The sequence below is a fragment of the Wasmannia auropunctata genome, unplaced genomic scaffold (genome assembly GCF_000956235.1).
Source record: "Wasmannia auropunctata unplaced genomic scaffold, wasmannia.A_1.0 LD336076.1, whole genome shotgun sequence".
NCBI classification, from domain to species: Eukaryota; Metazoa; Arthropoda; class Insecta; order Hymenoptera; family Formicidae; genus Wasmannia; species Wasmannia auropunctata.
The window spans coordinates 2,894,141-2,911,140 of record NW_012026814.1 but is presented as its reverse complement, the minus strand read 5'-3'; the positions used below and the strand labels follow the sequence as shown (position 1 = coordinate 2,911,140).

The 17,000-nt window shown below is 42.0% G+C and overlaps 1 protein-coding gene across 1 annotated transcript in view; it reads right to left on the bottom strand.

The window, feature by feature from the left end:
* Positions 1-17,000, bottom strand: part of LOC105449290 (helix-loop-helix protein 11-like) — a 133,879-nt gene that overhangs the window by 99,941 nt on the left and 16,938 nt on the right. Inside the window, exon 2 of the mRNA XM_011688421.1 lies at positions 16,196-16,535. Within this exon, the coding sequence (XP_011686723.1) occupies positions 16,196-16,535 (340 nt within the window). The remainder of the gene's footprint in view (positions 1-16,195; positions 16,536-17,000) is intronic.

Sequence of the window (17,000 nt, the reverse complement as noted above, 5' to 3'; positions counted from 1 at the left end):
GGGACTCCGAGCACATTCCCGCCGACCCCGCGGGACCTCGCGCGTGGGCGAACCATCGAGCGTGAAGCCACGGATAAGTTAGCCGTGCGGCGCGCATCTCTCTTCACGGAGCGGAAACCGCGGGCGCTATTCCACGTCACGGCCGCGAATGCATCACGCGCGGCGCGCGTCGCATAAAACGCGCAACGCATCAAGATAAACGACGTAACATTGTAATTAGTTCAGGAAATCAAGTCGTATTCGGTATTCGAGCCGCGATCCATGAACCGTGTGCAAACAGTAATTTTCAATAAAAATTTCAAATGCATCGTTTCATATTACAGACTCGATTGAACGCGTATAACTTCCTTTTTTAATTTAAATTGTGGGTTTATTTTTACACCGATCAATTAACGAGCGAAGCTTAAAAATTTAATGTAATTAAAAAAATAATTAAAATTCAAACTCGCGAGTGCATGTACGGATATAGAGGATTCGGCGAAAAGGCGATACGGTTTAGTTTACCTTTATATACAACGTCCATGTGCAATAGCGGACGTGGCTCACCGCGTTTCTATGCGCGATTCGCTCAATAATTATTAATTCTGTTTTGTGTATAGACGTGCATAAAGCCCTGACCTAAATTTTGTGAGCCCGCTTGGTAACGCTGCCACAATAACAAATGTACGATCAATTTTTGGCCTCATAATTGTCGTGTGTCGCAAATAAAAGTTCCTCAACCCGTACGTACAGCGCCCACGTACAGTCTCTATCTAAACAGTATACGCCAGCTTCGAAAATGAGAAAAAATTCTGCGTTATAATACAACCGCATAACTTCGTATTATTTGATGGCAACGTAATAATATAAGTTTGCTATGATAATACAACCGAAATGAAAGGATAACACTGTCTCCTTATCTTCCTGCCTCCCACTTTTCTACTATATATATACATATTTCAGCTATTATAAAAGAAGAAAGATTAGTTAGTATAATATATTAATCTACTACGATAATCGGGCACTAAAACCTAAGATAACGAAATGGTACGAGTGCGCCACAGGGATTCGTGGTAGACAAACTCTCTTTATTTCACACGAATCGGTGGTATTCCGCGCGAGGAATGCCGACGTATAAATGCGAAAATGAGAAAATAAGTCTATATCTGTGAAAAATTTTTCTCCGACGCGTATACCTGCGATGTAATCTAGCCTTAGGCGGCGTTACGTTATAACCGCCACCTTATAACGTTTATAGCGAGTGTTTCGTGCATCTCGTCCGTCTTTATATAACGCGCAGGTATCGCAAAGGATAAGAAAACGAGAGGCGGAAAGCACGAAGAGAGAGGGAGAGAGAAACAGAGAGAAAACCGAATCGTGTGCGCTGCCTGTTCTCAATGATTCCCGGCGTAACTTACGAGCGTGCACGACATTACTGTGCCATGTCGTAGCAGCGTACAATGCGTCCATTAATCTCTTTTCGCAGACGGAATAACACGACAGTTCGCTCGCGCAAGAAAGCGCCGTTTGTACCCGTTAGCGCCGCAGTTGGTCGCCGATATTAGGTCCGGTCCTATTTATCGCCGTTTTGACTACGCGAATTATTGGCATATCAAATGACCTTCGATTGAGACACGTGGGAGCGTTATAAGCGTTACAAACGTGAAACACAAGTTCTCGACTCTCGCAATAGAGAAATAAGATTAAGGAATCGTCTTTTCAAACAGAAGTTATTATGCAATACCTTTCTCTGTTGTCACGTTACGTACAATCGTTTTATGTAAATATCGTTAATTAGATACAAAGCGAGAAAGACTGATATGAAATTACGTCCAATTGTACTTTTTGTAAAAGAAAATGTACCTAACGTACAACTGTCATTGCTGCATCGTTGCATTGTACATCTTGTCTTACGTAAATGCCTGTAAGTAGATAACGAAGCCATATAATAGAAGTGAGCGCATAGCTATAACTATTGATAACGTAAATACAGCACAACTGATAAGCTGATAACGGCCTGGATGACATTCAAAATTTAAACCTTCTATCAAAAGCGTTGTAATATTTTTGAGCAGCAAAATATATTTACAATTTATAGAAAATTTTCAATATATATTTATTATAACAAATATCGACACAACTGACGATATAAGAATCTCTCTCGAGAGATTTATTGTTTAACGGGTTTACGTGCAATTTGTTATGAACGTCGATCTCAGGGACATGCAACTAAAAGGATTGCAATGTAACGAGTCGTAATGCATGCTGATACAACACGGGATACGTATGTTCGCTTATTCAGAATAGAAATATAAACGTGTCGCGCTTTTTTTTCTTACTCCACTTTCATGCACCTCCCTGTCGTCATGATGCGATGACGGCCAATGGAACGGCTGCGATTTCAAGTATCCAAGCGCGTTATGACCGTCGTAGCCTGGTTATACGAGCGTACGCTCCTCCGTTTACAGGGCCGGCATACGTTTGTTATGCGCATGCATACACACTTGCATCTGCATATGCGTAACCACCCGATTTGCAAGACTGTCTGATACAAATCTCTTTCAAAAGTTAACACGTTCTTAGAAATCGGTATATGATTCTTACAGTTACGAGGCTCTCTTTGTTGAAGTGTTTTAGAGAATTCCCGATATAGCTTTAAAATGAAATTCTGACGTTTAATGTCCAAGATAGAAACAGAAAAAAATTCTCGCAATTTTTTCAGCTCTCGAAGATATTCTTCCAAGTTTCCATGGACTAAAGTTTTGTTCACCCGACGGCAATTCTGGACTGTAGGGAATAAATTCAGCTTAATAATTCCTAAACGGCCAATCTCGATCGCAATTTTTACGTCTCCGTCGACGACGCGAAATAATTCTTCCGCTGCAAATTTGTTTCTACGAGACATTTTCTACGCAACGAGGGGGGGGGGGGCGATGCAATTTATATATCACGACGACGTGGCGAAAATCGTGTGAGGAGAATCGCACGCGAGAAAACGTTTCTGCCGAGCCTACTACGCGCCGTACATCACACTGTCGCATTCCATAGCCGGCGCGATAAATACGAGCGACGATATAAACGCCGTATAATGACGATCGGGGCCTCTATCCCGCCGCTCACCCCGGGGTACTCCCTTTCCCCTCCCCTTACGGACGGTGGCATGGCATAACGAGTACTGTTTCATCATCGCGAGTTAATATAACGTGCCGACGAGGAAAGGACAGAGAGAGAGAGAGAGAGAGAGAGAGAGAGGCGTGTGTGCGAATGAAGATGGTGCGAAAGAGGAAGACGGAGTTATCCATTAATTGCGAGCCATCGTATCTCTAACGTCCGCGACTTTTACGAGCGAGCGCTGCGACGATCTCGCTACGGCAGCGACGGCGGCGGCGGCGCGATTAAATCACGGGAGGCGAATTAAAAGTAATTAATGAAGTCCGACGAGAGAGAGAATCATCGGTGTTTCTCGCCGGTTATTTCTTTTTTTTATTTCCCTCCCATGAAGGTGCAATTATCATTGTCCCGTTTCTTCGCACGAGGACACCGACAAAACGACACCACCGAGCACGACGGCGGAGAGTTATCGCTGAAAGCGAATTACGATATAAATGCGCGAGTCGTGTAATTAATATTTTTTAATAAAAAAAAAAAAAAAAGAATTGGACCACCAGGATCGACCGTCGTGTTCGAAACAGAAATGGAAAAGAAGTTGATCGCGCGTCGAAATTAACAATGTAAAAAACCGGCGGCGCACACGCGCCAGGAAGTCACGTGGATCGGTATAAAAAAAAAAGAAAGAGAGAGCCGAGCGCGCGCGCAAGGCTGCAGGGATGCAGGTGCAACAGACGTAGCACACAATGGCGTCATTAGGGCGACTTGTTACCAGCAAACGGCAATGCAATCACCGAGTCACGTTCTATAAATACAACTGATGACTCTTGACTCAAAGGTGTGTCCACGGGACAGGTCGACGAGGAGAAAGACCTGTGTCCGTTGCATAGCGGCGACGTAGACAGTATGCTACACTATTCGTCGGAGACAAATAAAACGTTCACAATTACCATACAATACCTTAACAGCATATCTTTTCGAAATCAATTAAAGTCGAAACGGAAATGTCGAGGACATAAAAGTTCTCGAATTACAGACGATCAAAATCAGCCGGTGCTGTCGCGTCAAGTTCGCGCGCGCGCGAGCGCTCACGTTAATTGCTTGTACTACCAATTTGTCGTATTGCCATTGATTTTTATGGCTCAGGTGATATTGCTTTTTATTGTTTTAGCTGACTGGATATTTCGGTTTTTTTACTTGCAGGTAAAATTATGTACCATAAAGATAATTTATATAAAACTCTTCAGTTTTCCGTGATAAAATATTTATCGAATCTTGTATGACCTAATTTTTTAACATTTGGGTAAATAGATTAAGCTAAATTGGCATAAAAATTGCAAGTTATAAGAATGATAATTAAAAATTATTAGTGTGATTTTTATTAAATAAATTGAACGGAATAAATTATGACTGCAAAATATTTTCTGTTTTTTCTTTCATTTATGCGTTCATTAATATATGCATATTAAAAAAATCTAAATATTACTTTATTAATATATATTTAATTTGAAAGCAGACATAGTGATCAAACGCAAGCCTCAATTTCTATTTGAAATTATTTGAGAACGGAAAAGAGAAAAATAAAGTAGCACGTCTAACTACTGACGATTTCTCCCTACTGTGTATTCTGTAAATGTATTAATTTTTATTTCATGTAAACGCGTACAAATACGCGTAAAAATAGTAGCGTTTGAGATAATTAATTATTTTAGGAAATAATTGTTGCGTGAAATATTAATTATTTCAGAAAATAATTGTCGCGCGATGTAGAATAATTAATTCCAATTAATTATTCGACAATTAATTCCACAAGTGTGTAACAGGCAGAATAATAAATAACGAATTTACTCTACTCGGGGGTAAATGCTCCCCGCCCGATGTCACCACCGCTTTCCTCTCAGACATCACCGTCCTTCCTCCACGGCACTCACTCAATAGTCACTCGCAATATCATGGTTAATTACAATCGCACGGGCAGTAATTACCAAGATATAATACGACGATCGCGCGACACTTTGCACGGTACGTACCGACACGCGATGCGCACTTTAGTAGATTGCTCGCCGGGAGCATAACGCGAAAAAAGAATAATTACGCGAGACTACTCATTCGGCACCAGCGGGGGCGTTCTGAAAATTAGTGCGAATAATACGAGCCACGAGCGGCAGACAATTTCAACGAATCACCGACGTGTGAAGGCCGTATTTACGCTACGCAAATATATCGAAATACAAGTTGTGTACAACTCGACTGACTTGAACAAGTCGCCCGACTCGACGTCGATTGATAATGCCGCGCGATACGATTATAATTAAGAGACTCGAGGCATGTTAATGGTTAATTAAGGTGCAACGGACTGTCCGAAGATACAATCGCAGTTCCGCGTTGCAAAACGTACAATACATTTCGGTGGAATAAATCACGCGAGGGTACGCGCGTTATTAAGCGGTTTCTCTATATTGTGGGCTTTCTCTTTGCACGACTTACTCACGATTCAGCGATTCGTATTCAGCGCTCTCAATTCACAAATATTGTTAACTACATTCAACTGATTGAAAATGTGAGATTTTTTTAAGTTATCCTCAAAGAACTAATTATCATCTGTGACCATCGCGGTGAAACAATACTTGACAATTTCCGTTACCTTCCGCTATCAGATAAATCGCACGAATGTTCAAATATCCGCCTCGTTAAAGGGTCGTCGCTCGAGTATACTCTTACGAATTATTAATCGCGAGATTTACTCATACGCGTAGACTATCGAGTGTTAGTACGAGTACGCTAAGTATTTGTAAGAAATAATAGTGTCGTGAACGACGACAATGTAGTAAACAGAACGGATGCCGTCGTTGTCTGCCTGTTCGAGGCTCGCTACGCGAATGCCATTGAGGCCACCCATCCGACTACCTGACATAAACACAGCACGCGTCATATGCCAAAAAAAAAAAAAACAATATTATGCTGAGCCAAGTTTTGTATAAGATTAAGCTATCTCTCGACTCGTCGTTACGAAATACTTAAAGTACACGCCTAATATAATTCGAATATAGATTAAAAACTTTCTTTGACGTGACGTGCTAATCATTTCCTTTGTAAGTTACTGTATATTTCCAAAATGATTTATCTAAAATAATCTGTTTCTATAATCTTATAAAATATAAAATTTAGGGTATCGTACAAAATAAATATAGAAAAAACAAAAAAAATATATATAGATCGGTACATACCTACAAATTTCAATTTTGTTTATTTGAAGCAAGAAAATTGTCGATGTATGAAATCACGAAATGTGTGTAGCAATGTGTCTCGCGGAGAAGGCCGAAAGGATTTAGTTCTCGCCAGATAGGTCCTGCACTAATATAGCGAAGTAAATCCCAGTAATAAATCCCATGAACTCGGAGTGAATTCGCGCGGACTCCCACGAGAATGTTCAGCTCGCTAACCAAAACGGCCCCCGACATGCTTTTAATAACTACAGCAATCTATTCCTCGCGCCGTTACGTGACAAAGCAGTGGGTGCCGGCCGAGGCTCGGCGCACGTGCGCGAGGCTATTACCACGTACGCGATCGTGCGCGATTTACGCGCGGCTCGCGCGTAAATTACATGTGTTAAACGGATCCCGGAGCATTGCATATTCGTTGGCATAAACAATGCCATCAGCGTTATTCAACGTCACACGGACGATTCCGCCGGCCGCGAATGAGCTTTGGACGTGCGGGATACTTAACCGGCCGTATTTTTTTTTCTTTTCCGCGAACGATTATCGGCGCCAACATTATTATTAGCTTCAACCGAGTGCGCTCGTCACTGACTCGTCGACACTAAACGCTTCTTCCGACGCGCGGACAATTTGTCTTTTGCGTTATGTCACTCCGACGAGCGGGAGGCTAGCGATTATTTATGGCTTATGGAACTGTAGAGCGTTGAACCGACACGGCGACGCAATGGGAAAATGCAATTTGATTGAACACCGTGGCCAATCGACGCAACTAATAATGAACGTAAAAGGAAAAGCTTTCAGAAGTAAGAGAAAACTCTTAAAGTTTTGTCGTCACATCTTGCGTTTAATGAGAATTATTACGAACTAAGTACAATTCGAGTATGCTCGATCGTTATCTATCGAGATGAAAAACTCACGAGTACCTCTATTTTTCCTTCGAGTCAACGAGAAACTATTCATCGATAACGACGGTTTCGAGAAATTCATCAGAAATTTAATATTGCAGTAGAATTATTTCCGCGTCACTAAAATAGTCCGCTGTCCTTGCACTTCAGAAGTTATCTTCACCCGTCTGTGAGAACGAATCATGATTCGTCATTTAGGAATGCGCGAGGAAACCCGAAGCCTACAATCGAGGCGTAACAGTCGAGTTACACTGCATAACGTAACAGTCGTATTACGATATATAACTTGATCACAGAAATATGTAACATATTTTCGACGCGACGAAGCATATTCGTGTAAAAAGAGATGACAGTCACGGAGAAACTTATCGGCGCGTGTTGGCACAACGCTCAGTCAAACTGTCAGAATCATCAGTCAGTTTTTTAAACTGAACGGAAAAATTAATTTTTCGACCTCGGAAAATATATTACAATATTCCGATTATATACTAAATTGCAATACTTATTTTCTAATTAACATCGCGATTTCCTGCTTGCGTAATAATTGTATTTAATAAAAAAGATACATAAAGAGGAAAAAGTGTACAAAAACGACACGTTAAAAAACACCTTGGAGAAATCAACAGCTGTATCGGCGCCCGGCAGCAGCAGGTAAGCCAAAGTTGAGTTACCTTTGCGCGCTGGTAAAAGAGAAAGGGCAGGGGGAATAGTGGGACAAAGGGACGGGTGTGCAGAGTCCGTGGCAAAAGGAAAGAGCTCGGGCGAAGAAGGAGGAAGGCAGATGAGAGTAACAAAATGTGTGTGTGTGTGTGTGTGTGTGTGTGTGTGTGTGTGTATTCGTGTGCGTGTGACCCATATGCTTCGGGGGGCCCTGCCCGTTTGGCCCGCCGCGCGCCGCGTCGAGCAACAAAAGTGGCCGCGCGGAGAAGCCAATCGGTGAAAGAGGTTGGATGCATCAAGGTGCATATGGCGCACCTTGATTCCCGTCCGAGATACTTCTAGATATGTAAAAGGCTACAGTTTTTCAAAGATTAGGATCTTTAATCCTCGGGATACCAAGCTACTTCGCCTATTATAGACAAAGATATTTCCGTATCCACTGTTTAAGTATGCGAAATAAAATGAATTATTTATGTTATGCAACGATTAAAATCAATGAAACGGAAGAAAATTATTCGTTTTCTTATATACATTCGCTAATAGAATAATTGCCCTTATAACAAAATGCTACCTTTGCATCTTCCCTCTTGTAATTCATTAGAGTCATTCATTAGAGAGTCATTATTATGGTTTTTTATTATCCTCAAATTTTTCTCATGCTCCACGCCGCACCTGCCACTTAAACAGCCGACAGGAACATAAATCGACACGCTCAAAATTCCCCGTCCGAAAAGCTTCTCGGAAATATCGAGAGGACACGGGAAAAATTATTTCCACTTACCGCGCACGGTTTTTAATATGTACGACGTGACGCGCGAGAGGGACGATGACGTGCACCGCGCGCACGGAGGAAAGCGAAGGAGAAGACGGAAAGGAAGGTGGATACTAACGCGAGAAGAGAGCCAGTGGCGAAAAAGAGAGGCCCGGTCGAGAGCAGGGCGCGGCGGCGGTGGCGGCGGCGTCGGTAGTAGCTCCGCGTACTTAAGCCCATTTTGCACCGTGCAAAAATCGAGCGTAACTAACTCGCGACGAGTTACATCAACCCGTTGCACATGCACGTTACATCTCTCTCTCTGAGCTCACGTTGCTCGACATGCAAATGAAATTAATAACTTTTAATACACAGTTACGTTGTATGTTAATTACACCGCGGACAAATGTAATGCTAAATAACAGTTAATCGCACAGTAGCTTTGATAAGCATAATTGTTGTTATTAAACATTAAACTCGCTAAACGCTCTAACATTAACATCACAATATTAATTATTGTTAGATAATTAAACGATACAATTTGATAACAAATTATCCTATTCTAGAAAGAGTGCGACGTTAATTTCACGCCGTTCCGATTGGCATCGGTCAACCATGATTCGTCATACAAACGAGATACCTATATTCTTCGAGCGTGTAAGAATCAAAGCGTACGAATTAGAAAGAGGGTTCCATATAATTGATTACCGCAACGATTGCACGTATAACGTGCTACGTTGCTGTACGCAATCTTGTAGAGATCTCCGGAGCGTTGCAACATACCGCGCGCCGTAATTGAAGTCGTGAAATGCAAAACAGTCACAAAAATCATTATTCCGCGAAAATGCAAGTTACGAGATAATGCATTTCTTTCCTTTGCATGAATACTCTATTAAAGCGATTTCGTTTAGATACAGATAACGCAATCTCTTACGCATAAATACATTTTACATATACCTAATATCAATAGAACGATCAATGTAACGTGAACCGCATACCGCAGTATGTGTAACCATATTATTTATGCGGTCATACATGAATTTTGTTACAGGTTTTCTTATATAGCCGTAGCCGTTGTGTACGTATGTACACAATTCCGAGACAGATGAAGTCTTGTATTGCACGACTTCAATTCTCGCACGATGTAAGATGGGTCTTAACGTAGCGCAGCCGTTCGTCGCAGACAGTGTGTGTGCGCGCGCATCTCATAGTAGTACTACGGAGGTCCGGAGAGAGAAAAGACGAGAGCCTGGCGGACAAAGCACGTGACGTCTGGGTTCCCGCTGTCCTTGCCTACTACGAAGACCGGAGAGACTGCACCGCGAGGGAACGACGGCGGGCAGAAGAATAATATATACGCCTCACACACGTGCACACACACACACATACACACAGAAAGAGGGAGAGAGAGCTCGTTCGCGCGACCGACCGTCTGCGGTCAGAAAGAGAGGGACGGAAGGAACGGATGGGGAAGCAAAGGGCGAGGGGGACGCGCGCGCGAGACGCGATCCAACCTCGAACGCGGCGTTGAGAGTTCATGGAAATGAATGCAGCTCATACGGTGCTTCCCGGCGCAGCCTCTCCACGAGGAGAGACGGCTCTCAATGAGAACCGTGAGGAGCAGCTCTCTCGCCCAGACTGGTCTCGCCAGCCCGCCGAGAGATTCCCGCTCGAGAACTTTCAGGAAAATGGGATGGAAAACGTTTGTACGTTGAAAATTAACAAGTTTGCGGCTTCGGCTGTCGTCATTGGTTAACTCGTTTACTACCGAGAGGAGTAATAAAATTATTACAGCGCGGAATTATTCATATTTCGACTGGAATCTATTTTCATTTTCAGTGTCAGGAAGAGCGAGATTTTATTTATCGATGTAATAGCTAATTTTAAGTTTATAATGTAATATTAGTGTATATTCAAAGTGTATTTTGTGCTTCTTAAAACCGCATCTAATATATAAATTTCCGGTGAAATACATAAATGCAAATAAAGCCATTCTTTTTAGATTACAGACCGATGTATTACGGGCGGGAGAGATTGTAATACGATATAAACTATTTATCACGCATGAAATGTGCAGGAAAATCGAATACACACATACACACACATACACAGGCTAAGAGGATTGGCGGAGTCCATCGGTTCGGGCAATCGATCGAAGCCGGCCTCTCCCACGCGGCGTGAAACGCAATTACGCGCACAAAATGCTCTCTTTAGCCGTGGCGCGGCAGCCTCGAATCGAGTTTCGTTAAAGGCACGAGAAGAGCACAGAGGCGGGTTTATTTTTATTTCTGTCTGGCGAGCGCTAAATGAAAATGGGTCGAGGCGTCTGCGCTCATTTGCGCGTGCCCTCCTTTTATTTCGTTTCCGATGCGCGCTGTGTGCCCTCCTATGTCTACGCGCGCACAAAAGATTCGAGAGTGTCCCCTGCATGAGAAACGCGCGATCATCCCGTACATCATTCTACCAAATGAAAAATATCGTTGAGGCTCGAGAATCAATTTAAATGAAAATTCAATAATAATAAATATTAGATTATATTTAAAAAGCGATGTGTGTTCACTTCAATTTAACTCAAAACATTTTTTACATACCTTCTGTGTAATAAACAAAGCAAAATTAAATTTTTCAACAGAGACTGTCGTTGATTAATGCTAGAAAATTAATTTCAACAAAATGTAATTAAAAAAATTTGAATGTGAAAATTTGAAAGAGAGCAGAATCTCCCAAAGCGAGAAGTTGAATGATATAGACAAACGTTGAAACTGATTCAAACGCGAAGTCATCTCAGAAGGAACAAAAAGAGCGAACGATTTTTCTTCAGGTTTGTTTGCGCGAGCGAATTCGACGAAAGCGCGGTCACGCCTTTCTCCATTACGGGAAGTAACCAGCAAGAAGAAGTACGGAGCAATCGAGCGTTCGTATTTGGAGACTGTGGGCTTGTTAATATTGCCAAAGAGCCGGCCGCCGGCTCTTTGAGACGTCTCTCCCTCAGTGGGCCAGGGCTTCGCGCGAAATTCGCCGGTTTGGCCTTCGTGGCCGTGCCAAGAAAGAAGGGACAGGATCGACGACGAAGGCGAGCGAGATGAAGATAAGGGGGAGCGAGGGGATGGGAAAGGAGGGGGGGGAGAGCGAAAAAAAGGCCGGGACCGAAGGGAGCGGAGGGCACGAGAGAGAAATGCGTGGGAATTGAACCATGTGGTCGGCCGACTGGCTCGCGAAATATCGCGTTGCGAAAGTACGCGCAAACACATATACACACAGAGACAATACACGCACACGAATTACCGGGTACACGTGGAGGCGGCGCGAACGAAACCGGTGCACGTATATATATATATATATACATACTATGTTTCGAGGTCACGGGGAATTTCAGAAAGAATCGCGCGCGAGATAATTAGACCGCCTTTCATGGAGTAACGTCGTTTGGTACTAACGAGGCCCCGTGCCGTCGAGTAAATGGCGCTTCGGACAACGCTCGCGATCTAACGTATTTATATCGCAATTAAAATAATGCTTCCGTACACAATGAAGTAGGCTCCGCTACGCGTGCTAAAGTGAAATAAAGAGTGCCATATAACGCCGATCTATAACAGCAAACGTTGAGAGCATTATATATCTCAACTTTGGATTAATAATGAGCTTTAAATATTTAACGGAATATTTAACACAAGACATTTTCCCCCTAAATTTTACACATCTGAAAAATATAGAGAGAAACCGTAGTTTTAACGACGCAGACGATAGAAGAAAATAAGTCGATATGACGTATGTAAAGACGGGCATGTATGTACGTACGTACGGACGTACGTACGACACGTGCTCGATTACGCACCGCGCTGCGACTTGCGATCAGCGCGAGATCAGCTGTTAGTTCACACCGCCAATTACGAGTCACGCGACTCTCGAGGTTCTTGTCCCGACTGACACACATGCGCATTGTATGCCTACCTTTAATCGTCTCACGAGGCACCACCGCGCCGTTTGGCGCCTCGTCTCGTCTCGTCCCGTCCCGTCGCGCGTCGCGTCGCGTCTCGCGCGATCCACATTCCCCGCTAAATACCCGATTAACTCTTGACCCCCGCGTGACCGCGTTGTCCGAGCGCGGCGTTGCGCAATTTTTAGTCGGGTGCTATTTTTGAACGCGCCGGCGGAATGTTATTAGCGTGGCTCATTTCCATGTCTACTCTCTGCTATCCCAACATCTCACCGTGCGGCTCCTAAAATTTCTGCCTCGCTAGAGCTTCAATTTTTCAGGACTGAATATCTTAACTGAGAGATTCTCAAATTACGAATCTGTCACAACAAATTTGATGTAAAAAAAAATAAGATTCTGTTACATCTGTCTAAACCTCTAAAGTTCAGTTAAAAGCTAAAAAAAAACTCTTCATCTTTGCCTACTTTTATTTTTAAAACTATCGATATCCTAATATATATATCTTTTTAAGAAAATAAAACTTAAATTTATTTACAAAGAAAATTCGCAGACAAAAACAATAAATTTCAAATTGCTGCGGTTATATCCTGCGGATATGTATCGAACTTTCGTCGAAATACGCGATTTTAGTATAATCGACTTAGTTATTTGTGCCGTGAAATACTCGCCGTAGTCCGTTCCCACGATTGACCTTACTTCACAAAGGTGGCACAAAGCTGTGGGGAACAAGTTCGCAGGTAAAGATTTACGAGGGTCCGTATTCATGCCCAACAGCACTAGCCGTATCCGTCTGATATCAAATTTTATTTTTCTCGTACGAATTTCTTTTCATATTTATTAACGTAAGAATATCAACTTATCTGTAGCAAAATGCAATTTAGAAATTAAAATAAAATATACTACTTTATAAAATAAATAAATAAATAGAATGCAAAAAATATATCACAAAAAAATCGTATTTTAAAAAACTAAATATATCGTTAACATTTGTATCTTACATTAATAGTATAATTTCGGATTGAAAACCAAACAAACATTTTACGTTTAAAAATAAGAATATAGGTCGAACCTGAGCGCCAACGAGATCATGTGATCGGACTGTTCGGATCAGCTGATACTTGACGTATAATGACGTCAACGTCCTGACAGCACAAAAACTAAACGGACACGGTCACACGACATCGGAGCTGATAATTTAAGTTCCCGGCACAACTAGGCGAACGATTCAAACCGATTGTGCGAGGATTTAGTTTTATAGCGTGGGATCGGACGCCGACTTTCACATGGTAAAATTGGCCGGAGCCGAAGCGCGCGATGATTCATAAAAGCCGCCGGCGGCGGCTTGCGTAACGTCGCGACGCGCAAACGCAAAAGGAACGATTGAGCTTTATTGACGAATTCACCTTGCCAAAGAGAGGTAGGTCGTCGTTTCCGGTCCACGTGTCAGCCTGACCCGGCCCGACATCGTGCGTGTTGGTCCTAATGCAATAAAACTCTTCCGGTCGGATGGTACCACACCGTAACTCGCTATTCTGAGGCGCGGGATCCGTCTGCGCTTTTTAAATAACGGTTAGAAAGTTTCTTCAAATACGTACCGAGATTCCTTTACTTGGCGGGTGCAGAGAAACATACTTTTTTTTTTCTTTCATTTTTCAGCACTGTGTACGTGCAAAATTAGGCGAAAAATAAAATACGACTGATTTACGTGTGTTTAACGAGAGCGTCAATTGCATGCCAGCGGTATTTTCGAGTTGTATGTGACCAAACAAGAGCGACTCGATTTCTCTATGTGTGTTCGCTAATTACATATCGAGAAGGAGGCCTTCACTTTCAAGGAAATGAAATTATAAAAATGTCTTGCAAGGCAATAAATCATGCAGTATCGATCGAATACAGTCAGATTTTCACGGCATTATTATATTTCATCGTTACTTTAACGTTAACATCGTTACTTTTCTTGTATGGTCTTGCATAAAATTTTATACCAAAATGGTGATATCAATTAATCCTCAAATGCACATCAATAATTGTGCCATTTGACAATTAATTCGTCATTCCATTTACCGTGCTCTTAATTTTTTATTATTGCGCGAAAACAAACAAATATATATTCACAGTCGAATGCATTTCAAGATTAATGGTAATGGAAACTCGGGGCTACTGGCGAAGAAGTAAACAATTCTATCAATTGTGTCCGATAATTGGAGTCACGAATTTATCCAAGGAGTATAGATGTGTAACGTCTTGCGGGAAACAACATTATTCCTGACGACTCCACTTGGACTATGTTGGATGCTCAAAGTACTCGCACAACGTCCCAACGATCCGAAATAGTCACATATCGATTGAGCGCGTCGCTAGAGTTCTCAAAGTTCGAAGTGCTCGAACGAAAACAGTCAAAATCGCAAGATGGTACTAAGTACAGAGGCGTGACCCACTCTTACGATACACACTTGCGGTGTAGTACACATCTCGATTTTCATTTGTGTGCACGAGTGCGGCATAAAAGATATCTCGTGTATACGCACGCCACATCTTGCACATGGGCGAAATGAGAATTTTCCAAGTTTTCGGATGCATTATGAACAAAGAAAAGGAAAAGAATGCTTTGTATGCATTGTAATGAACTGTATGCTTTGCGAGATTAAGTGATGAGACACTGCTTGCACAATATAAGCAATCGTGCATTAAGATTCGGATTCGGTCCTCATGCAATAATTTTCGACTAGACTATTTGCGCGGAGCCGCGAAAAAATTAAGAGAGTTCACGTTTGACTTTTACCTTACGACTTGAATGAATCTAAAACGTCTTGCGTATTTTATGACGTGATAAAAATTAAAACATTAATAATTATTTTTTTCGATATCTGATATCGAAAAATCAAAAATATAAATCCTTTTTTCGATATTTGATAATATTCTTCCTCTCTCTCGAGAGGCATGCAATGATTGTGCATTCCTTCTAATGTATCCATGGAAAGACGTGAGCACGAAGCGATGGACGGAAGGATGATCTTATTACTCAAGCTTGATCGACTATTCCTCCTCCAGCACAGGAAAAATTTATTGGAGGAAGTGTTCTTCAGTTCTTTTGCAGTGATTCATACCGAATGAGCAAGCGATTCAAGCTACGAGGAAATACGGCGATAATGATAACACTTTTCGCATGGATACAATTCTCATTTCAACCAAAAAGGATTGATCATGATACGGCGCCAAGTATGCCTCGCATATTCTCGTATTGGCACACCCGACTTCTTGTACGATTCCAACGTCTAGCGTACAGAGAAAAAAAACGCACTTTCAGCCCTGAACCAGAATCGTGGAGAATAAAAATTGAGTTTTCGCTAATTTCTCATTAAAAAAAAGTTAGAAACTTTACTAAAACATACATTAAAACATTCTGCACTTAAAATGGAACTCAAAGTATCTATTTGTTATATGATATAAATTATGAGAATCAGCTAATTTCAAATATTTAAAATATATCACTTATTTAATAAAATTTCTTCTATATAATTCAATTTTTTAATTTCTAATATTTTAGGAGTAAATAATGACTTCCATCATTTAAATTATAACACGAAATGCGCACGACTCTGGTCAGGGGTCGATATAAAGCCTCACGACTTACCTTGGACAGCTTTTCGCCCTCGTGATGCGGCAGCAACGTTCTCAGTGATTGGAAACCGGCGTTGATGCTCTGCATACGACGTCGCTCGTTGCTGTTGGCGATTTCTCGCCGCATTCGCTTCTCCTGCTCCATGTGGCTACGCGACGTAACACGGCCGACGTTGCTGATACCGTTGCCGTTGCTCAACGCAACGTTCTGACTAGCAACCCGCCGACCAGACCCGTTACCTTTTGATTGCGACAGTTGTTGCCGCTGCTGCGGTTGCCGTTCTTGAGTATCAGCGACTTCGGCGACCGTCACACTCGTGGTCACCGAGCCGTCGTCCACCGTCTCGACGTTCCTGGAGACAAATTATAAAGCATATAAGTAAGGTCTGTTTTTACATAATTCGAAGATGAGATATCTCATCTTAAACAACAAAAATACATGACAGTAAAGTCTTATTGGTGTGGCAAAGGTGATAGTGTACAATATTTAAAATTATTTTACTTTAATCGTCAAATCGCCCGTGTGGTTTGGCAAATAGTCAAATTAAATTTTCGTGGAGACAGCTGACCGTTCTCAGCCGAGTTTCTCAGGCTTCGCGTTAATTATACCAAATATTGACGCTTAAATCTTTCAATACTAAAAGGTCGCGATCCTTGAACTCTTAAATCTTTATATATTTATATCTACGTCAATTTATTTTAATTACCTCGCATGCAGACAGCTGCACGTATCTCATCGCTATTTAAATTTAAAAAAAAAGACATTTCCGTTGGACGATAAATGCCCACGGTCAAAGTATTCCCAGTACGACTATCAA